General features: G+C 45.3%; 2 protein-coding genes across 2 annotated transcripts in view; one reads left to right on the top strand and one right to left on the bottom strand.

Moving 5' to 3' along the window:
- Positions 1 to 893: 893 nt before the first annotated feature.
- The window catches only part of SFXN5 (sideroflexin 5), a 91,128-nt gene continuing 69,254 nt past the window's right edge, over positions 894 to 22,767 (bottom strand). The window contains exon 11 of the mRNA XM_042467000.1: positions 894 to 1,326. Coding sequence (XP_042322934.1) covers positions 1,168 to 1,326 — 159 coding nt within the window. The 3' untranslated portion in view covers positions 894 to 1,167. The remainder of the gene's footprint in view (positions 1,327 to 22,767) is intronic.
- EMX1 (empty spiracles homeobox 1) lies at positions 9,948 to 21,175 on the top strand. Its single transcript, XM_042467007.1, has 2 exons — positions 9,948 to 10,761; positions 20,376 to 21,175. The coding sequence occupies exons 1-2, from the start codon at positions 10,522 to 10,524 to the stop codon at positions 20,541 to 20,543; spliced, it is 408 nt and encodes a 135-aa protein (XP_042322941.1). The 5' UTR covers positions 9,948 to 10,521; the 3' UTR covers positions 20,544 to 21,175.

The following is a 22,767-nucleotide window of genomic DNA, read 5'->3' on the forward strand; positions in this document are numbered from 1 at the left end:
CCTTCCTTCCTTCCTTCCTTCCTTCCTTCCTTCCTTCCTTCCTTCCTAGATCTAGTGGTGTGAATCATGGACCCTGAAGTGAGGGGTCCCCTCCAAAAAAGGCTAGATTGTGCAAAACTGGGCTGCTGAGCCTCTTGCATAGTTGGGCCTCTTCAAGGGTTATCACTCAGAACTGAAATATTAAGGCAGCAACAGCAATGGTAAACGGTTGTCTGCAGCCTCTTATTTGGGTGCATTAACTTGGGAGTAAGTGGCGCTGAGCGCATGGAGGACCCTTTTGGTAGAAGGCTTGCGAGGGTCTCCCTGTTTGAGGCTGACTGAATGGGAGCAGATGGGAGCAGCCTTTGCCCTCCTCCGCTTCTCTCTCCCTCCGTCTGTGGCCTCTGCCTTGCCCTCTGCAACTCAAAGCTTGCAAGACAGACGCATCGTGCATCTTCTTTTGTGGGCATTATGTGCGCAGTCCGGGATCTTCTATCGTATCTGCACAGCTTTTGCCTTTCACAAAATGGAAAGGGAGATTTCGTTAAGAAGCTTTTGCATTCACTTAATGGGGGCCTTACTTTCTTTGCTTTGATTGCTATATCAATTCTGATTTTTTAAAAAGATTCATGTGAATGTATTGCGTTTGCCGTTGTTTTCGTGGTCGTCTGATTCTTTCCTGCTTCCGTTAGCGTTGGCGATTTTCATGCAAAGCGTTCTCAGTCAATCGTAATTACGGTCCATAGACCCAAAGGTTAAGCATTCAGTCAAAATGGTCATGGCATCAAGTTCCCCAAATGAATAAAATTCCCCACAATAATACACTAATCGCAGAAGTCGCTCAACTCTAACGGTCCCTTTGTATATCGAGTTTATAGTTTATATAGTTGTATATATAGAGGATTGTGGTTTAATCCTAGCTTCCTCAGAGAGAGAGAAATCGGGAAACTACAAATCCAGCAAGGATTTTACATTAAAAAAAGGTCTGCAAAGGATCCTGTATTTTGACCATTTTTGTCAAAGTCTTCCTTCTCCGAAACGCTTGGGACCAGAGCCGTTTTGGATCTGGCCATTCCTTTTTGGATTTTGAAATGCCATCTTTACAAACATAGCAATACGTCATGCGCAGTGCATCGTAAGAGACCTTGGAAATAGGGCCCAAGTCTAACTATGCAATTAGTTTACCTTTCATGGAGCCTGAAGGAAATTGCAAACAATATTATCTTTTTTAAAACAATTGTGCACAAAAACAAATTTTGTGTGCTTTGAACCATCCTCCGCCCTGGAAAGAAGTCTTGGGTCTTGGAATATTTCGGATTTCGGAATCGCAGATAAGCGAGACTCAACCTAAACAGAGAAATTGCAATATTAATAACTACAAAATCCAATTAAAAATAATTAGGTTGACTTATCTTTCCAGATAAAGGAGACTCAACCGATACAGACAAATTGCAATATTAATAACTACAAAATTGAATCAATTAGGTTGACTCAGCTTCCCATCCCTTTGTTGGTCGGTCAAACGAGTCCCCGGTTTGTTGGAGGCAATTGGTTTACAGATTGTAGAGAGCGCTGGGTTCATTGATAAGCGGAATAGAAATGCAAATGCTATTGGCCTTGCTGTATAATAACAAAAACAACAAAATTAATAAGCTTAATGAAGGCTAGACAAATAAGGGACCCAGAACGGTGGGACGGCATCTGTGATGATCGTCCGGTCCAAGGAGACCTGGCCTCAAAAGCAACGTCCAGCATCTGGTGTGTGTCCTGCGCTTGTGCAAAATCCCCTTCTGTTGTGCTGGTGTGCTTTTGGGGCCATTGTGCAATGGATGTATGGAGTTCATAGGTGCATAGGCAGAGTTCCACAAATGCAACGGTTCCAATTGGGATTCAATCGGAGATTCCCAAATAGTGGAACACATTGAATTGAAGTGCAGACAGGGCCTTCTTGGTGGATGCTCCCAGGCTGGGGTTACGGTTAGGGCTAGGGGGTTAGGCTTAGGGGGGTTAGGTTTAGGGGGTTAAGTTTAGGACTAGGGTTAGGGGGTTAAGGCTAGGGCTAGGGCTAGAGCTAGGGTTAGGGGGTTAGGGTTAGGGTTAGTATTAGAGGTAGGGTTAGGGTTAGAGGTAGGGTTAATGTTAGGGTTAGGGCTAGGGTTAGTGTTAGGGGGGTTAGTGTTAGTGTTAGGGTTAAGGGGTTAGGGTTAGGGTTAGGAGGTTAGGGTTAGGGCTAGGGTTTAGAGTTAGGGTTGGGGTTAGGGTTAGGGTTGGGGTTGGGGTAAGGAGAGAGTTAGGGTTGGGTTTGAGTTGAGGTTAGGGTTAGGCTAGGGGTTAGATTTAGGGTTGGGGGTTAGAGTTAGTCTTAGGGTGGGCTTAGGTTTGGGCCTGGGTTGGTAGGGCTAGGGTTAGGTTAGGGTTCAGGGTTGGGGTAGGGTTGGGGTTGGGGTTAGGGTTGGGGTTGGGTTAGGGCTAGGGCTAGGTTTAGAGTTAGGGTTGGAGGTTAGGGTTAAGATTGAGTTGGGCTTAGTTGGGGCTAGGGTCAGGCTAGGGTTAGAGTTAGAGTTCGGGAGGTTAGGGTTAGGGTTGGTGTTAGGGTTAGGGTGGGTTAGGTTGGTGGTTAGGGTTAGGGTTGGTGTTAGGTGTAGGGCTAGGGAAGTGGACGGATGGCCCTTGTGGTCTCTTCAACTCTGTGATTCTATGACTCTATGATAACCCTGCCACATGAGACAAGGCTGGACCCTTTCCTAATTTCTTCGAACGGCAATTTTTGGCCTTTTGCAACTAAGGTCCACAACACACTTCAGAAATAATCCACTTTGTGACCGCTTTAACTGCCCTGGCTCAGTGCTAGGTCATCCTGGGAGTTGTAGTTTGCTGTGGCACCCGACAGAGAAGCCTAAATGTCTCACAAAACTACAGTTCCCAGAATTCATGGGTGGCATGTGCTGCATTTTAATTGTGAATAACAAGTTTTACAAATGAGTTTATATCATTTAAAAGTATTGATATTTTTATATGGTAGTTTATTTGACTGCTTTAAAAATGTTATTATGGTATTATGAATAATGGTTTGATAAATGAGTTTATATCATTTTAAAGTATTGGTCTTTCTATATGGCAGTTTATTTGGCTAATTTTTGTGAAACGTTATCAGATTTGTGTTCATGTGCCTTGGTTTAAATTGTGGCATGAGCCAATTTAGGAGGAATTATATACAGTTATAAAGTAAAACAAGTACCCAGATTAATAAATAAGAAAGACATAGTAACAGGTTGATTATTATTATTTCAGTATTGATTGAATGGGTCTCCTTTATTTGGCACTAAGCCCAATGGATCCCAGCTGTGATGCAGCTGATGGCGAAGTGGACTCAGGTTGCATCTGCACTGCAGAATTAATGCAGTTTGACACTGCTTTAACGGCCATGGCTCTATGCTATGGAATTCTGGGATTTGTAGTTCTGTGAGATATTTCGCCTTCTTTGTCAGAGAGCTCTGGTGCCACAATAAACAGCAAATCTCAGGAATCCATAGTGCTGAGCCATGGCAGTTAAAGTGGAAGCTAAAGCTGAAATGGAGGACATGTCTTGGAAAAGGGGGACATCTGGTCACCCTGGATGGAGGACATTTAGGAATTCCTCCTGGAGAGAAGGTTGGAATGGAGGACATGTTCTGGAAAAGGAGGACATCATCTGGTCACCCAGACATAGCTGTATAGAGACCCACCAGGACCCACCTTCTGAGCCACCATTTTGCACCACTTTCTCTTTCTGCCTCTGTTTCCACTTGGTGGGTCTTGGGCTCCGATTCATGATGATGATGATGATGATGATGATGACAGAAGCCCACCCCAAATGTGCTAAGACTTTCCCAGGAGGCTATTTCTGCCTCGTGCGCCAAACTGTCTGGTGCAAAGGGAGATGGCTCCATTTCAGGAAATGTTTAATCTCAATTTGGGTTAATCATTTTTGAAACGGGGCATTCCAGTTTTGTCATTGCGCCTGTTGTTCTCGTAAGTGTAATATATCTGGAGTTGAATAATGAGTGATCCAAGCATTTAATAAAGTAATAGTTGCACTTTAAGTACCTATAAAGTGCACTGGTGCCTTTTGCAAAGGCTCAGTCCCATCGGACGCACCAAAGCAATTGTGGATTGTGCAATTTAAGAGCACTGAACTAAAGTCAGAAGTATCAAGAATTGGTCAGGGAAATACCAACATGAGTTGCTTTTTAATAGGCATTGTGGCACTGCTATTAACTGCCCTTGAGCCGCTCTGGACCCATGGCGACCCTATGGATGAGACCTCTCCAAGACCCTCTGTCCTCCGCTCAGGTCCTGCACACTCATACTCTTGGTCTCTTTAATAGAGTCCACCCTCCATCTTGTTTGTGGCATTCCTCCCTTTCTACTTCCCTCCACCTTTCCTAACATCATTGTCTTTTCCAACGTGAGATTCATGCCTTCTCCTGTTGTGTCCAAAGTACGTCAACCTGAGTTTTGTCATCTTGGCTTCTTCCAGGGAGGTTTTCAGCTTGATCGGCTCCAGGTCCCATTGGTTTGTCCTTTTGGCTGCTGTCCATGGGATCCTCAGCACTCTTCTCCAGCAACACATTTCGAAGGAGTTGGTTTTCCTCCTATCCTCCTTCTTAATTGTCCAGCTCTCACATCCATTCATGTCATACATTCACATCCATACAACCTACCATCATACATAGGGAATACAACGGCTTTTACGAAAAGTGGATAACAAGAGACCTATTCCACAAGATCAGGGGAATCAAAGGAAAGTTCAAACCAAGGACCGGGACAATAAAAACAATTCAAGACCAGGAAGGAATAAAAAGATGACTATATAAAAGAAATGGACAGAGTTAAGGACACATGGAATAAAGAGCCATATGAGGATGACCCCAAATTCTAAAAGGCAAAACCAGGTGGAAGCTGCAATAAGCGGAAATGGCTAAAACCAAATCACCCGGAAGAGATGCTATTCCAATGGAGCTGCTGCGATCCCCATTGACAGAACTAGCCCTAGTGCCAACTAACATACATCAACAGATATGGAAAACAAAACGACCGACTGGAAGCGATCAATATACATCCCCATCCACAAAAAAGGAGACACAAAAGATTGCAGCAACTATGGGACCATAGCACTGATCTCCCACGCAAGCAAAATCATGCTCCAAATTCTGCAACAGAGACTCCAACCAAACATGGAGAATGAAGACTGACACCAATAACAAGGGTTTTTCTCCCCTTAAGAGTAACAGCTGTTGGAGGAGCAATGTCTGAAATCTGTGCAAGAGATGAATTGCAAGAGATTAAATAGTTTAAACAAATTATTAAATAATCATTTAAAGCTTATTTGCTCCTTTTTAAATCTTTAAAATTATAGTTATTGTTTGTCAGCTTTGTTTTGCTGTTGAGCCTCCCTGGGTCTCAGGATACAAAATAAGAGAGAATTAATTAATTAATTAATTAATTGGAGTGAGAAAGTGAAGGAAGGAAGGAAGGAAGGAAGGAAGGAAGGAGGGACAGATGGATGGATGGAGGGATTCAGAGAGGAAGAAAAGGAGAGAGAGAATGAGAGAGAGAAAGAGAGATCAGACTCTTAGGGGATTTTCCCCATTGCAAATGAACCATTGGGCTCCAACCTTTTCTATGCCCCGCAGCCCCAGAAAATGCTTGATTAATGAATGCAGCCCCTACAAAAGTAAGATCACATTTGAAGATGGAGTAGTCTAATTCCTAATTTTTGAACCACAAAAATTGAACCACATTATAATTCTGTGGGTGAACAGATTGAACTTTTTAAAAATTAGCTTTTAACTCTGTGCATAAAATGCAACTCTATTTTTTTTAAAAAATGAGCAATTATATTCTTTTATCCAGAACCAAAGAGAGACGACTCCGGACTCAAAGGCAGAAGCCGCTCTTGTCTCACACCCAAAGTTTGGACCAAACAAGCCAGAAACCAGAATCTACTTAACTCACAGCTTTGGAGTGGAAAAGGAAGATATAAATAAAGCGATAGATAGATAAATAGATAGATAGAGAGAGAGAGAGAGAGAGAGAGAGAGAGAGAGAGAGAGAGAGAGATAGATAGATATAGGCTGGAATCTTGTTGGTGTCTTTTGCAGGCATGCATTCCTTTGCAGAAGCGCTGGACATTTTTGTCCAGTGTGCAGAGGCTCCATTCATTTCAAGGCTGTGGAAAGAAGATTGCGAATGAGGTGCCAAGGTGCGTGGGTATGCATTGTGCATTGCACACTGTGCGTTGCAAATTTTACACTGGGTTCTGCAACGCTGCGGTTTACTAAGGAGGCTGCGTCACACAACCGGCTTGTGACTCAATGGGTGTGCAATTGTGCTTTGTCTCCCAATGGTGGATCTCAGGCAGATTGTTTCTATGTTCTCTTCTTTTGTGCATTGCATCCAGGGCGATATCTCACTTGATCTGTTTTATGTCTCTCCCAAACCAACTGCCCTTCTGCAAGGAAAGCTGGAGTGTGTCCCTTTACACACACACACACACACACACACACACACACACCGCTGTCTGCGCATCCGGATGCATTCCCAGCCACAGCTCCATTTCTCAAACACGCTTTTAAAAATGTACCGCTCAGCATAATATTCCCTGTTTGCACATAAAGGCTGTAGATACAAACATTGGCAATCTCTGCTTTGGAAATATTATTTCCCCCTCCTTCCGTATTTGTGTAATCTATTGGAAGAGCCTTTGAGAATTACCTGGATGAAATCCACAACCCATTTGTGTCTCTGGAAAACTTCACCATTCTTTGGTTCTCAGCCACGGAATTTATTAAGACTCTTCAATACAAAGTTTGGTGATGAAAAGGAGAAAAAACAATCCCTTTCCTAGGACCACAGTGTTCTGCGACTGATGCAGAATATGTGCATCGAGGACGTGAGACTCATCCAATTTATTTCCTTATTTGCAACCTAAATATCATTAACCCCTCCACCGTTTTGTAGTAAAGCGGCTTACAAAGTGTAAACATCGATATGCCGAAAAATAACCTATAAAGCAACAACACTCAGCTAGTTATTAAAAGTGCAAATATGAATAACTGGAAGACTAGAGAAGTCTCGGTCCGCTGGTGGAGGCTGCATAGATTTGTGTCTTTAACCGGTTTTAAATGTTTTGATAGGTCCATTACATTGTTAACTTTTGCATGTTATGCACTTTTAGCCATGGAGTTTATCACACTGGGCCTGATTTTGGCATTAAAGAGAGATTAAAGCACATTTAAAGCACCCCGCACATGAAGTGGAAACGGCAAGTAATTGCGTGAAGATTATCACATGCAATTGTGCAAATGAAGCACATCATAAATGCATTGTCGCTGAAATCCCAAAAATAAAAAGACACGCATCAATGCTTCTTTGTGACCACTTTAACGGTGGGTTTTGTGCGACGGCGTGTGAAATCATTTTGTGTAATAATGCGATTTCCCCAGGATATTCCCAGGATAAACTTCCGATCGCCTTCGTGTGACAAACTCCTAGGATGCTATGGATGGGATTTACAATCATGTGGAGTTTTCTTTTTGCTACTTTTTTTTGATGATTTACTTTTTAAACTAGTTTTAATTTTGTGATGATGATGATGATGATGATGATGAATTACCTGATGTGGAACATCCCTCATTCAGGAATAAACTCTTATTTAGGAATAAACTCTTCCAGAACATGGCCACATCGCCCGAAAATCCCACAAAAACACCTGTCCCCCATTGAGTTCATTGCAGCAGAGTTGCTCTTGTGGTATCAATGCACATGAATATGAAGTGCACACCTTGCGTATCCACACATAAGCACAAGTGTGCAGCGCATGAATGCACATGTGCCTTGGCTTGTGCTTTCAGTTGCACATTTGACGTCTTGCTTCAGTCGTGAAAGATCACCGTTCAGCTGGAGACTCGCGTGGCACAATGCGTAAATCGGCATGTCTGGAATGATGCTGCACAACCCTGAATGCAATGGCAACAGATTCCATTTTAATGTTGACCCTTTGTGTGTTTAAACTGAACGGTGTTTGTTGTAATTTGGAAGCATTCTGGAGACAAGATGAAATATAGAGAATAGCAATTATAAATGGATAAGGAAGACACGTCAGGCCAAGTAGGGAGCAGAAGGGCTTTGGTGACGTTGAGCTGATAGGCATGGGCTTTGCTGCTACTACTCACAGCTTAAGACCTGGAGTGATGCGCCACTGCAACTCCAAGGGTCTTATGGAAAGTGAAGGCTTTCATGGCCGGCATCCATAGTTTTTTGTGGGTTTTTCAGGCTATGAGGCCATGTTCTGGAAGAGTTTATTCCTGATGTGTCACCAGCATCTGTGGCTTTGGCATCTGCAGAGATCACTGGCTTGGAAGAGAGTGGGATATCTATCTATGTATCATCTATCTATCTATCTATCTATCTATCTATCTATCTATCTATCTATCCTGTGTGACCTTGACTAGGGAGGAGTGATTTCCATGTTAATCTGTATATTGTTCTGTTGTTGAAAGGCAAGGCCTCAGAGTGGGAGGATATGAAAGGAGGATTTGTGTCTGTTTAATTGGAGATCCATTGTCTGCTGGGAAAAACCCTGACCCTGGATGGTTTCCATTAGCCTTTTGCTGGGTCTGGATACTATGAAGTGGTTGGATTTTTTTTGGGGGGGGTTCTCTGTGTTGCAAGATGGATGCATTAAGTTCAAGGGTACATGAAGCCCTTCCTATGACTTATGCATTCAGTTGGGCGTCTTGGTTCAGTTGTGCAATGTTGGCCTTCAGTGGTGCATAGCTGGACTTGCCTTATGATGAAAGACATGGGGAGATGCTAGGGATGTTCAGCCTGGAGAAGAGATGGTTAAGAGGTGATAGGATAGCCCTGTGTAACTCTTTGAAGGGATGTCATATTGAGGATGGAGTGAGCTTGTTTTCTACTGCTCCAGAGACGAAGGGCTATACCGGTTGTCACTTTGTGCTGCCTGTGCATGGGGTGAGGGCTGAGTGTCCGTATGCTCAAAGCCTTTATACTGCCACCCAGGTGCCATTTTGGTGCATGCCCTTCTAGATGGCATGTGTCATGATGATGCACCTCCAGAGCAGCACCCAAACAGCGCAGTGCGGAAAGGGCGTCATAACGCTGTGCCACAGCGCTTATGGCATCCCTTCCAGGGAGCTGCTTGGGACAGCTTATCTTTGCTCCCTCCAGGGAGTGGATCAGTGCTGCTGCTTGCGGTTGCTGGGGCACCGATCCGGGGCAAAAAGGGGTGGCTACATGCCACTCATCTGTTTAGCCCCCAAGACACACAGCGATGGATGTAAGCAACAGGAAAATAGGTTCCACCTCAACCTTAGAAGCAACTTCCTGACAGTAAGAGATATTGGGAAATAGAAGATGCTCCCTCAGAGAGTGATGGACTCTCCTTCTTTGGGAGTTTTTACACAGAGGCTGGATGGCCATCTGTTCCAGGGAGGGCTTGAATGGTGAGTTCCTAGGGATCAGGGCCCTTTTTGGGGTCTCTTCCAACTCTAGGATTCTGTCAATGCATAACTGCACATGTGGGGATTTAGGCTGCACAACCGTGATGCAGGGTCCCAACTGAGACAAGGGCAGTGTCCCCATAAAGGGAGCCCACAGGCTTACAATCTAAAAGACACGACACAAAAGGAGAAGGGAATGGTGAGGGGAGAGAGAATCAGGTCCAGCATTCTTCTCTCCCTCTGAGGCCTGGACCAAGGCAGATGGACCGGAGGGAGGGCTCTTCTTCTTCAGGCTAGCCCTGATGGTACTGGGCCAGCCTTCTCTCTCCCTCAGAGGCCGAAGATGACAGTTAGGGAGGGAGGAGCCTCCTTCTTCAGGCTAGCCCCTGATGGTACTTATTATTGACTTATTATTATTATTATTATTATTATTATTATTATTTAGGACCATACATTTTATACAGCACTTTCCAGAATCATCAAAATAATATAAAACCTGCCGACGGCGTACAATCTAAACATCGAGGATAAAAACAATATACAGCAAATGGTCAGTTTTATCCCAATAAATAATAATAATGTTGTTACCCGCCTCAATCCCCAAAATGGAAGAGGTGGGATATAAATAAATATTTCATTCATTCATTCAATAAAATACAATTTTAAAACTATAGTAAAAGTATAGGCACCACTAGTCTGGCTTATCAAAACAGATCACTTTGCGATCAGAGGCGCTTCAGAGGACAGAAAACCTGCTCTGCCTGTTCCTAACGGTGAGGCTGAAAGGTAGATATCTGGGAATAAAAAGGTTTTGCTGTGTGTATGTTTATGGGCACATATTTGCTAAGGAAGCTGGCCCCAGCATTTACTGCTTTGGTTTGTTGCAGTATTTGCTGCCTTGAATGGCAGAATGGGGCTGGACTGGATCAGGGCCCTTCTTGGGGTCTCTTCCAACTCTAGGATGGGTCTAAAAAGAGTTTTCAGTGAGTTCTTGACCATGTCCTGAGGGAAGTGCTGCAGGGATGGATGGCCGGTGATGCCCTTTTGCCTGGATGGCTTGGACGCTGACCTCTCTGCCCTTCCTTTTGCAGGCAGCGATGTGTCCCAGGAGAGCCTCCTTTTGCACGGCCCTTTTGCCAGGAAGCCCAAGCGGATCCGGACCGCCTTCTCGCCTTTGCAGCTCCTGAGGCTAGAGCGGGCCTTCGAGAAGAACCACTACGTGGTCGGCGCCGAACGCAAGCAACTGGCCAGCAGCCTCAGCCTCTCCGAGACCCAGGTGAGTCTGATCCAAGGGACCCAACAGAGATGGAGACAATGGGGAAGACCACTGGCCCTTTCTTGGTGTAGAGCAGCCTGTGGGTCGCAACCCCTTTGGGGGCCGAATGACCCTTTCACAGGGTTGCCTATGACCATAGGAAAACACATAGTTCCAATGGTCTTAGGAACCGAGACACTGTTCCTCTGTCCATCTCTATGGTTGGGGGTCACCACAACATGAGGAACTGTATTAAAGGGTCGTGGCATTAGGAAAATTGAGAAGCACTGGCATAGAGGTTTTGCAAGCCATGGTGGCTTTGGAAGAACCTTGGCACTGGGTCATGTTAATGTATTGAAGGCGAAAATGTTCAGAAGTGGCAATGGCTGCAGAAGCCTAAATTGGCTGCAGCTGGATGCTGAAGGTCAACTGAGCTGGACTTTGTCTTCAGTCTGAAGAGGGACTGGTGTCTATGGTGCATAGCATCTTGTATAGAAGAGGCTGGGCTTAGTGGTCGCCTCATGGTAATTCTGTATACAGTGGTACCCCAGGTTACGAATTTAATTCGTTCCGCCGCCGCGTTCGTAACCCGAAAATTTTCGTAAGCCGAAAAAGCCATAGGCGCTAATAGCGAAAGCCGCGATTTCGTGCGAAAAAGCGCCGAAAAGCACCAAAAAATTTTTCGTAACCCGAAATAACCTTCGTAACCCGGAACAGTTTTTTTCAATGGATTTTTTTCGTAACCCGGAAATTTCGTAAGGCGGCGCATTCGTATCCCGGGGTACCACTGTATAAGCAAAATGCTGTGCTGTGGGATTGTGGGAGTGTGAGATAGTGTAGTGTGTTGGTTGGTAAGCGTTTTTCTATACTGGTGATTAGTTCGTGTTATTTGAAGCAAAGCAATAAATCCCTCTGAGGAGTGAACTGCTGGAGAGTGATTCTTTGATCTAGCAGCTTTTCTCAGGCATTCATTCTTCCAAGCAAGCCGAAAGCTTGTGTTTGGAGCTTCGCTCTGGTCCTTTGTTGGAGAGATAGCCGACGTCTTCATCCATTTGCCACCGGACCGGAATCACTGGCAAGATTCATCACCCAAATAACAGGTTGAACCCAAAGGGGCCTCTCTGTTCCATTGCTGCTCAAGATGGTGGTCCATGGATCAGCCCTGGTCCATCTGCTGGCAGTCACTGGAGCATCTTTGGGATAGAAAGAAAGGATGGTAGTCTTTGGGTGCAAATATGGTGGCAATGTGGCATAGTGGTTTGAGTGTTAAACTTTGGCTCTGAAGGCCAGGATTCAATTCCCAGCTCAAACATGAAACTCACTGGTTGGCCTTGAGCAATAAGTCACACTCTCTCAGCCTCAGGGAAGGCAATGGCAAATCTCCTCTGAACCAATCTTGCCAGGAAAACCCTATGATAGGTTGGCCTTAGGGTCGCCATAAGTTGGAAGGCACACAACAACAACAGCAATTGATACGGTGCATTTGGGGAAATGGGTGAGGAACTGGCTTATTGGGAGCATTTTTATCATGCACTGAAATGGCAGAGACAGTGTGCCCCCAAATTAGCCCCCGGTTTCAGGAAGAGTTGCCAGGTTTTCAACACAGGAATCATGCGCAGCTGAAATACATGCCATGAAGGGATGGCAGTCAGAACGGGGCTATCGGCAAGTTTGTCTTCAGCCAAAATATGGTGGGAAAGTATTGCTTTCATTTAGCTGAGTTGCTGTTCTCCTTGACATTAACAGACTCTTGTTTTACTTCCGTTTATGTAATGTTATGTCTAAATGTGGGATAAGGGTTGTGTTGTTGGAACAAAAGAAAGAAATTAACATACTGTCTGTTGTGGTTGCGTGTCTTCAAGTCACTTCTGACTTATGGCAACCCTGTCACAAGGTTTTCTTGGGAGGATTTGTTATCCAGAGGAGGTTTGCCCTTGCCTTCCTCTGAGGCTGAGAGTATGTGCCTTGTCCAAAGTGACCCTTTGGGTTCCAATGGTCAAGCAAGGACTCCAGCCCCGGCTTCCTTTAGACCATCAGAATCTCTTCTTTCTCAGCGTCTTCTTTGGACAGTTTGCACTTTGCTGCATTCTTGCAAAGGCCCTTGAAGCATTCCTGTTGTTCTGCTTTGTGAGTCATGAAATCAGTGTTTGTATCACCGTTTCGGTGCCCGCACCGCCACCCCCAGAGCCCCTGGGGGGGGGTCTCCTCTGCCGTGCGCCCAAACCCCCCACTTTGGGCTATTTTAATTCAGAAGAGCATCTGTCCCAAAGAAAACCATCTATCAGTCTGGCTGACTATTTTGCCAATGTCCCTTAAACGTATTAGACTCTCTCTCTGCTTTGATTTTCTTGCTCAGACTAATAGACTCTTTTAAAAACAAAACACAGCCAAGCCATTCATTTTAAACCTTTCGGTCCTGTCCTTTTGGCCTGTTTACATGGCAAAATCGTGGTTTGTCTCCCTCGCGTCCATCTCTCTTGCACTTTCGGCCGCAAGCGACAAAATCCCCAGGCAGTTCATCATGAAACAGATGCGAGTTTTGATGAGTGTTGGATGGACTTGCAGAAACTTCTCTTTTCTTCTGCCAAAGTCACTGGCTGTGAGCAAAATGTAAAATCAAATCAAATAACCATCAATCCATGTCCTTACATTTGCATTTTATTACTGTATTTATTTCCTTTGTAAGCTTAGCATGAGATCTTGTTGATGTGTTATGGATAAGTAATTTCCCTTATGGTCAGCATGTATTTCCTTGGCAATGGCCTAATACCTGCATCCAACCCACAACTGCATAAGCAAAGTGCTGCCAGTGTCACAGGTGTGGATGCAGTTGCAGAGTTTTGGATGGCGTTTAATCATTGCAATTTCCCACATGGTTCATTGGGATGGCAGAGACATCCCCTGGGCATTCATCCTCATGCCACAAATGGGCAAAAAGAAGCAAACACAGGGCAGACACATCATGGTCAAATGGGATCCAATGGCTGCAGTGCAAATGGTTTGTGCGCTGGTAACCTCAAGGCTGGACTTTTGCAAGGAGTTGCACCAATTTTGCCAACTTCAATTACTGCAACGCAGCAGACAGATTGGTTGTTGTTGTGTACCTCCAAGTTGTTTCTGACTTATGGTGACCCTATAGTGAACCTATAATGGGGTTTTCTGGGGCTGAGAGAGTGTGGGTGGCCAAAAATCACCCAATGGGTTTCTGTGGCTGAACGGGGAATTGAACCCTGGTCTCCAGAGCCATAGTCCAAGGCTCAAACCACTATGCCATGCTGGCTTGTTAACATCATTCCACTGGCTTCCAGTTACCTTTAGTTTCTTGGCAAGAGAAAGTGTTGGCTGTTACTTTGAAAGCCCAGCATGGTTTGGGTCCAGGTGACTATGGGATCTCCCCTGTTTATTGTCTGTTTATTCCTGGGATGATGGCACTTTAATCCCGACATCATCTGAAAATGTTAATCGCGATAGCGCAATTTTCACGGCATCATTGTTTAAACTCCCCCCTCCCCAACTTTCCCTGTGTGATAAAGTCCTTAAGACTGGGAAGATCATGGATGATGGATGATTCAAAGATATAGCTGTGTTAGTCTGCAAAATCGGTATGTAGAGAGAGATCTTGTAGCACCTTGGAGACTCCCTGAAAGACAGAAATTGGCAGCAGGAGCTTTCATAGAATAAAGTCTGCTTCCTCAGATGCATTTAGATGCAATGATAATAATAATAATAATAATAATAATAATAATAATAATAATAATAATAATAATAATAAGTAGAGAGATCTTGCAGCACCTTTCAGGCTAACTGAAAGAAGTTGGCAGCATGAGCTTTCTTGGACACATGGTGCATCTGATGATGATGATGATGATGATTCTTTTGTGCAGAAATGGTCCTGTTTTTTATTGTGGGATGCAGTGAGGTGTTAGCAGCAAATGTTGGCATGTAGTCCAAACTTTGGGAAGGCTGGGATGTCCTTAGGTTTTGTAATAGTGTTACCTGGACAGACATGGGACTGGGGTTGCATCTGTGCTGCAGAAATAATGCAATTTCCATCAGTGGATGCTCAAGTCCCAATATTTACAATGGTGTAGCAGGTCCCTTACATAAAATGGCATAGATAGATAGATAGATAGAGAATATTTTCAAGTCGTGGATGCTTGAATCCCTGGATAAAGATTCTGTGGATACAGAGGGCTGACTGTAGTTCTGCTCTGGATGGGGCTGACCAAGAGGATTCCAGCCACATTTGGCCATCCAATGGCCAGTTTCTGGAGGAGAGGGATTTCTGTGGCATTGCTGGTGGCGTTGGGAGTGAAATGGTGCAAAAGAAGGAAGGATGAATCATAGGATCATGGACTTGGAAGAGACCCCAAGGGCCATCCAGTTCAACCCCATTCTGCCATGCAGGAACTCAGGAAGGCTAAGGCTTTGGGTAATCAGTGTCTCTTTCTGCGACAGCACCAAAGCACCAGCATCATCTGGGATCCTGTTGGTGTCATGCGCCTGTGCACCTTGTACACACATGCTTGCACTTTCTTGCACTTTTCAGAACAAACATGTCCAGTTCACTGCTGTGCAAGGAGCATATTCTGCAAGGGCCACTATTTCACATCTAGTTCTCAGGTGGAGTATAGTTTCTGGCAAAGCCTTCAGTGTGCCGCCACATTTCCTCAGATCCTCTGCCCCCTTATTATGGACTACTTCCATAATACATTTGGAAGATATGCATCTGGGCCCCAGTAAGAATTCTCCAAAGCGCACTGGATGCTTCCAATGTGCATGAAGTGCTCCTTTTTAACATCAGACATTTCTGATGCACATTGGGCCCCTCTTATGCACACTGAACACTCTTGTTGCACTCCAACATTTCATACCCGGTGTCTAGATGAGCTCCTCAAATGCCCCAGTGTGCATCGGTGCCCATTGCTAGTGGCAACCATTATTATTATTATTATTATTATTATTATTACCCCTCCTTTCTCGCTGACCTGAGGTCTGTGGTCTTCAATATCCACAGAGGAGTGACCTCTGTAATTTTCAATGGGGCGTGCCCCTGTGACACATGCCCCACTCAAGCCTATAGGACTTGAATATTGGCTCCATTTTTGCGGGAGGGTACCGAATGGATTCCCTGTGAAAACGGAGGTCCAACTGTATCATCATCATCATCATCATCATCATCATCATCATCATCATCATCATCATCATCATCTCTTGCCTTCCTGTAGGTATAGGGACTCAAGGCAGCTAATAGGGTTCCTTCCTTCCTTCCTTCCTTCCTTCTTTCCTTTTCGCAATGTAGCTCTGGATATGTAAAGTTACAAGATGTAGTCCATGATGTAGAATCTCAGTCGCGGACAATTCCTTTGGCTTTAATTATCACTTTGGTAAGAGCGGTGCAATTATCAATATTCCCCTGGCCATTCTGAGAAAGGCATTTCGTCGTAAGAGGGTTTCTTTTTCTGTACCAAGCCATACAAAATAATAATAAGCCACCTCCACCCTCCAAGCGCTTTGTCTGGCCCTCCTCTTGGGTCCCCTTTCCCTTGGATCTCTCCTCATTCTCCTGGGTTTTCCTATCTCTAGGGCTGAATCCAGCCTCTGCCAAATTTGCCACATATTTGGTGAACTCTCATGTCGCCATTTGGGCAGATTCAGCTTCCAAAGCAGCCTTGATGGAAGTCCTGCATGTGTTGCTGAAACAGCTCTGGGCATCTCCAATACCCAGATTGGGGGAAATGGTAGCCTACTGGCCTCGTCCCCTGTAATGTCCTGAGCATTGCCTGCACACATCCACAAAAGTGTTCCTTAGGGAAGGAAAATACACTAAATGTTTGAGCTGAGCCTCAGATTTGGGGCTGCAGGTTCCTTCCAGGTTGTTGTGGTCCTCTGCCTGGATTGCTTGCTTGTTTGCTGGAGTCACCTATTAAAAATGGTCTGGAACCCTTTTGGTGCTTTACACATATGTAAGTCCATAACTTCTGTGGCACAGAGAGTGTGTTCAGCTCAGAGCTGCGCAAGCTCCTGTCCACAAGTGCAGCCGTGGCCAGAGTGACCAGATGTCCTAAGCACAAAGGAGGACAAGGCGCTGCAAAATGTCGGACGTTCAAGAAAAATGTGGGACATTACCAAATAAAAGCTAAAATCAATTTAGCAATTGCCCCTTCTTGAAAAGTGTGTTGTTCTTTATCAGTGTCTCAGTGCGCAAACTGTAGTTGCAGAAATACTCACTCTGGGTATGTGAAGGACTTATGGGGTCCCTCTCCTCTCCTGTGGCGCTCGATGGGTCCCCTTGAGACCACCTTTTATCTCAGTTATCTAAATTATCTAAATTACCTTTTATCTACATTTTTGCAGCCACCAGGATTGTCCCTGACAATTCGAGATACGTGGTTTTACACACAGATTTACACAGTGGTGGGGATAACAGTGCTTCATTAGTGAATTGCAATGTTGCACAACTGAATGTACACACACAAGTATTTATTTATTTATTTATTTGTTTATTTGTATCCCGCTCTTTTCATAGAATCATAGGGTTGGAAGAGACCCCCAAAAGGGCCATCCAGTCCAACACCATTCTGCCATGCAGGAACTCTCCATCAAAGCATTTCCCCAGAACTGGGATCAAGTGTGCAACTGTTTGCAATGGTGCAGCGTGTGCTACTCCATTTCCACAGCCTTGCGCTGAATGTGAGCATGTTGCATTGGACAAAACCATGTAGGAGAACTTACTCACATGTAAGACACTAACTGGGTTCTGGGCCAGATGTGTGGCACAACCAGGGCCAAACTCCAACCCCAACGTACGCAGGATCTCCGACACAAAGAAGCATTGCCTTTGAAAACAAGCAGGACGCAGTCTTGTAAATCTCTCCGAAGGCGCCGCGTGGCCTCAGGTGTTGTGTGAGGTTTTGCATCTTCAGGTGCGCAGGAGGCAGCTGCGTCTGGGGAAGAAGGTGTTCAGGCGACGGAGTGAGAAGGGAAGGGTCCCAGAAGAGGAAAACCACAAAGGGATTCCGATAATGAGCCAGAAGAAGTGATATGGTTCTTCATGTAAACAGAGTTGCAAAAAATACCCATCTGACGGCCGTCCAAAAAAGGAGGAGGAGATGCTTTAAAGAGAAGGAAAGGTCTCTTGCAGAAGACCCTGGAAGGCTTTGCTGTGCAGCATGTTTTCTCCGTCTCACTTGTTCTGCTCCTTCGAGTCATTTCCACTTTATTTATTTTTAAACTTTATTTTTCTTCAAACATTTGCAAATCTTTCCAATAATGTTCATTAGAATTTACTTAATAACATAAAACGCTACCCCTGAAACACTACTTCCTCCAAGTCTCTTGCAAGGTCATCCTTTCTCCCCGACCAGCTCTATTTGAATGTATTGTTCTTTTATCCTTTTATGATATAAACCCATAGTAGTCACAAAGTTTTATACTCATGGGATGCAAGCGGTTTTTCTTCCCCCTCCAAGGTCCTCTTATTTCCCTGTCATCCTAATACTCTACCAATAATAATAATAATAATAATAATAATAATAATAATAATAATAATTTGTTTTATTTATATACCGCTATTCCAAAGATCATAGCGGTGAACAGCAAGTAAGCTAATTAGCAAGTAATGTAAATCCATCTATCCTTGCAAAACCCATTTACCAGAAGCCATTCTGTCTCCATTACGTTGATGTCCTTCTGATTGAGACAAACTGTCAAAATACCCATTTCCATCATTTCTGATTATTTTAGCGCCAAGCATCCATTGTGGAAAAGTCATTGCCGTTGTCTCATAAGGTAAACTTCTCCGCTGTTTCCTTTCTACACGAAATGGGATCTTATTTAACAAGTCATTTCCAATTTATGGTGAGGCTAAGGTGAAATTGTCATGGGGTTTTCTGGACTAGGTTTACTATTCAGAGGAGGTTTGCCACCGCCGCATCCCTCGGAGGCCGAGAGAGTGGGCTTGCCTCCAAAGTCACTTGGGGTTTCTATGGCAGAGCGGGGATTTGAACCCTGGACTCCCAGAGTCTCAGTCTAGCAATTAAATCATTGCACCTTGTTGTTGTTGCTGCTGCTGCTGCTGCTGTGTGTCTTCAAGTCGTTTCCGACTTGTGACAATCCGATCCTAGGGCAACGGCGCCTTCCTTTGAGGCCGAGAGAGTGTGACTTGCCCAAGGCGACAAAATAGATTTCATGGTTGAGCTGGGATTTGAACCCTGGTCTCCAGAGTCGCACGCCAATGCTCAAACCGCTGTGCCACACTGGCTCAAAACTTTATAAAAGTTATCGGTGTAAAAAAGTGTAAAAGCGATTGATGAACTCATTGTAAAAGTTTATGCAATTATTAATCACGATCAAAGAACAACCAATCAATTAAGTTGAAGTGCCAGAATCCTGTTGGGGACTTACAACTTCGTCAGTGGACTTACATTTGTGGGAATGAAGACTGGGCAATTCAGTAATGCCGGTGTTGTGTTACTGTGTTGGGGACCTTGCAACGTGACCGATGCACAATGGGACTGATGCACATTGGTCTTGATGTGCATCAGTCCCATCATGCTAGAGAGCCTGATGTGCATTGGGAGACTTTGCCAGCTTCCTTCGCAGTTCACTGACAATGCCTCTTAGCACCTCTGCTCCTTAGCTCACTGTGCATAAAGCCATGCAATGGAGACTGTGACAGACAGGGAATTCTGGCCAAAACGATTTTTAAGGGTGGAAATTAGACTATAGGACAAGGTAAGAAAATGAAAAATTCAGACACAGATGCAGCCCTTGAGCCGTTCCACAAAAGTGGATGAAGCCTCCCTTCCTTCTCCAATTCGGTGGTGGCCATATTGTGGTCAGCACTAACATGACTTGGCAAAAGTCCATTGTCCAGGGGAAAGTCTTCTCCTCATCCAGAGAAGAGGGCATGGAGCAATGGGTTCAAACTATAGGAAAGAAGATTCCACCTCAACATTAGGAAGAACCTCCTGATGCTAACAGCCGTTCAACGGTGGAAGAGGCTGCTGCCTTGGAGGGTGATGGAGGCTCCTTCTTTGGAGGTTTTCAAGCAGAGGATGGATGGTCAGCTGCCCCAGGAAGGGCTTGGATGGTGTCTTCCTGAATGGCAGAACTGGGTTGGACTGGATGAGCTTTGTGGGTCCATTCCAACTCTAGGATTCTATGAGACTTTTTGCTGGGCAATGGAGGCCTGAGTCACTTTAGCACTGACCACAATATGGCCACCACTGAATCAGGGAAGGAAAGGAGGCTTCATCCACGTTTGTGGAATGGCTCAAGGGCTGCGTCTATGTTAAGAGATGATATGATAGCCCTGTTTAAACATCTGAAGGAATGTCATGTTGAGTATGGATCTTGTTTTCTGCTGCTGCAGAGACTAGGACCCAGAACAATGGATGCAAGCTATAGGAAAAGAGACAGCCCCTTTCAGATGTTGAAACAGGGCTATCATATCACCCGTTAACCTTCTCTTCTTCAGGCTAAACATACCCAGCTTCCTAAGTTGTTCCTCATAAGGCTTGGTGATTTCAAGACCTTCCACTATTTTGGTGGAACACTCCATCTTCTCGACATCCTTTTTGCTTCTATGACCTTTTCCTGACTGCTTGTCCCTTTTTTCCTGCCCCATCCAGGTGAAGGTCTGGTTTCAGAACCGGCGGACCAAATATAAGCGGCAGAAGCTGGAGGAAGAAGGGCCCGAGTCGGACCAGAAGAAGAAAGGCTCGCACCACATCAACCGATGGCGCATTGCCACCAAGCAGTCCAGCGGAGAAGACATTGACGTCACTTCTAACGACTAAGGAGGGATTGCCATAGATGGAGAGCCACAGGACACACCGCTGCCCCAAGGACACTGAGAGGGATGGACCGGGCAGGATGACCACGGACTCTGGAGAACTGAATGGGGACACAGTGGCCGGCCCCAAGTGCTCTGCCCCATTGCCAGTGGTGGGACCCTTTCTAAGGGGCACGCGAGAGGGATGCCTGCTCTCGGACATGGCATCTCCATGCTGGACACTTTTGGTGGTCCTTTGGCCCATGGGGCAGCCTGTGGGGACAGAGATGTGACTGACCAGGACCTGCGGAGGCAGAAGACTACAGGAAGACCCCCCAAAACCAAGGGGAGCGGACCCTCCGTCCTGCGGGTGCAAGCAAATAAACATATCTACCAAGACCTCAGCTGCAAACACACTCCTTTTGTCTTTGTTGGGTTTGGGCTGGATGATGATTAATATTAATATTATTATTATTGTTAATGGCAACAAACAAAAGGGAATACCTTTCTCCCGTTTTTAATTTATTATTTTGTGTCTGTGTTTTTGGTGTGCGACCGTGTACCTCTTCCCTCTTGTCGTCGACACAGATAGCTGTAGTCTGTGTGTGTCTGTGTGTTGCGTGGGTGCGGGCGGGTGTTACTCTGTGTGGGAATAAAACAACCGACAACAACCTGGGTTTGAAATACGTTGGCGCCTTATTGCGTCTGGGGAAAGGAGGTCTTTTGCAGGATGTCGGGAGGTGGAGCGTCCCTTTGCACCTGGCCCAGGTGGGCTTTCTTCCAGGCCTTTAGAAGATGGCGGCAAACATGGCTGCATGCAGGCATCCCCTTCTGATTTGGAAGGGACAGTCCTGACCCGTCCTCTACCTTCCCACTTAAAATGTCCCAGTTTCTCTCTGCTCTTCCCACTTTCATCCCTTTGCCTTTGGCTTATTTCCATTGCTGCAAACTGAGCTCAAAGAAGACTGAAATCCATTAAGGAAGCAGGAAAAATCTTGCCCTTCCCAGAATGCTCAGGCAAAAGCAAAGCGCTGCAGCCTCTCCTAACTTGTCTCTTCTTCCTCAGTAACAGCTTTTGCCATCTGGACTACCCTTCGACGCAGCGTGGCCAGATATCCTCCTTTTCCAGGACATATCCAGGAGGAATTCCTAAATGTCCTCTATTTTGAGCATGGAAGCATGATTTAATATTTATATTTGTGTTTTTAGCTTTTATTTTGTAATGTCTCACATTCTGTGGTCCTTTACGGTAAGGACATCTGGTCACTCTGCTCTGATGTGAATCCTGGGCACCACAATTTAAAAAGGACGTTGAGAAACTGGACCGTGTCCAAAGGAGGGCAACCAAAATGCTGAAGGGTCTGGAAACCATAAAGCCCTATGAGGAGAGACTTTGGGCGCTGGGATGTTTACTCCCCAGGTATGGCAGGTATGCGAGGGGAGTGACAGCTGAGGGTGGCTTCACACCTGCGCTGGGGATTGAATGTCCAGTCTGAGGCCATTTCAAAACAGAGTGGCCTCCCCTGGCATCTGCATAAGTGCCCCAGGATGATGATGGATAAAAGGCGGCAGCACTAAAAGGCCTGGGAATCTCAGACATGTCAGCCAAGAGAGGTTTGAGCGGCAGGAAGGAAGAGGGCCATCATCATCATCATCATCACACCTGAAAGGGCTCAGGTGGGTTCACAGGTTGCCTCTCTGTCCTCCTTGGACCTTTGGGTGGCAGGTGACCTGTCCAGGAGGTGACCAATGGGGTGATGGGGGAGGCTAGAGAAAACCCCAGTGATAGGAGGGAATTGTGGAAAGGCTACCTGGAGACCCCAAGAGAGACAGCAAGTCCCCTGAAAGCAAAGGGGTCACGTGGTGGAAAGAAGGGCCCAAATAATGAGAGCAAAGGGCTCACCTGGAGGAAGAAAGGGCCCAACCCTTGGAGAGTAAACCCACGGTTGAATGGAGAGGCAACATGTCGATAAATGCAAGAGGTTAAGTGGGTCTACTTAACAAGACCTCCAAAGGAGGAGATTCCACCATCCTCTGAGGAAGAATATTCCACAGTCGAACAGCCCTTACTCTCAGGAAGTTCCTCCTAATGTTAAAGTAGAATCTCTTTTCATGTAGCTTGCATCCATTGCTCCTTATCTTATTCTCTGGAGGTGCAGAAAACAAGCTTGCTCCCTCTTCAATATGGCATCCCTTCAAATGCTTAAACAGGGCTATTATCATTTCACCTCTTAACCTTCTCTTCTCCA

This window comes from Sceloporus undulatus, chromosome 5 (assembly GCF_019175285.1).
Source record: "Sceloporus undulatus isolate JIND9_A2432 ecotype Alabama chromosome 5, SceUnd_v1.1, whole genome shotgun sequence".
In the NCBI taxonomy this organism is placed as follows: Eukaryota; Metazoa; Chordata; class Lepidosauria; order Squamata; family Phrynosomatidae; genus Sceloporus; species Sceloporus undulatus.

Coding starts and splice junctions, on each gene's coding strand:
- EMX1 (XM_042467007.1), top strand. CDS start 10,522: ATGCCCTTTTGCCTGGATGGCTTGGACGCTGACCTCTCTGCCCTTCCT. Junction 10,762..20,375: donor TCAGCCTCTCCGAGACCCAG/GTGAGTCTGATC, acceptor TGCCCCATCCAG/GTGAAGGTCTGGTTTCAGAA.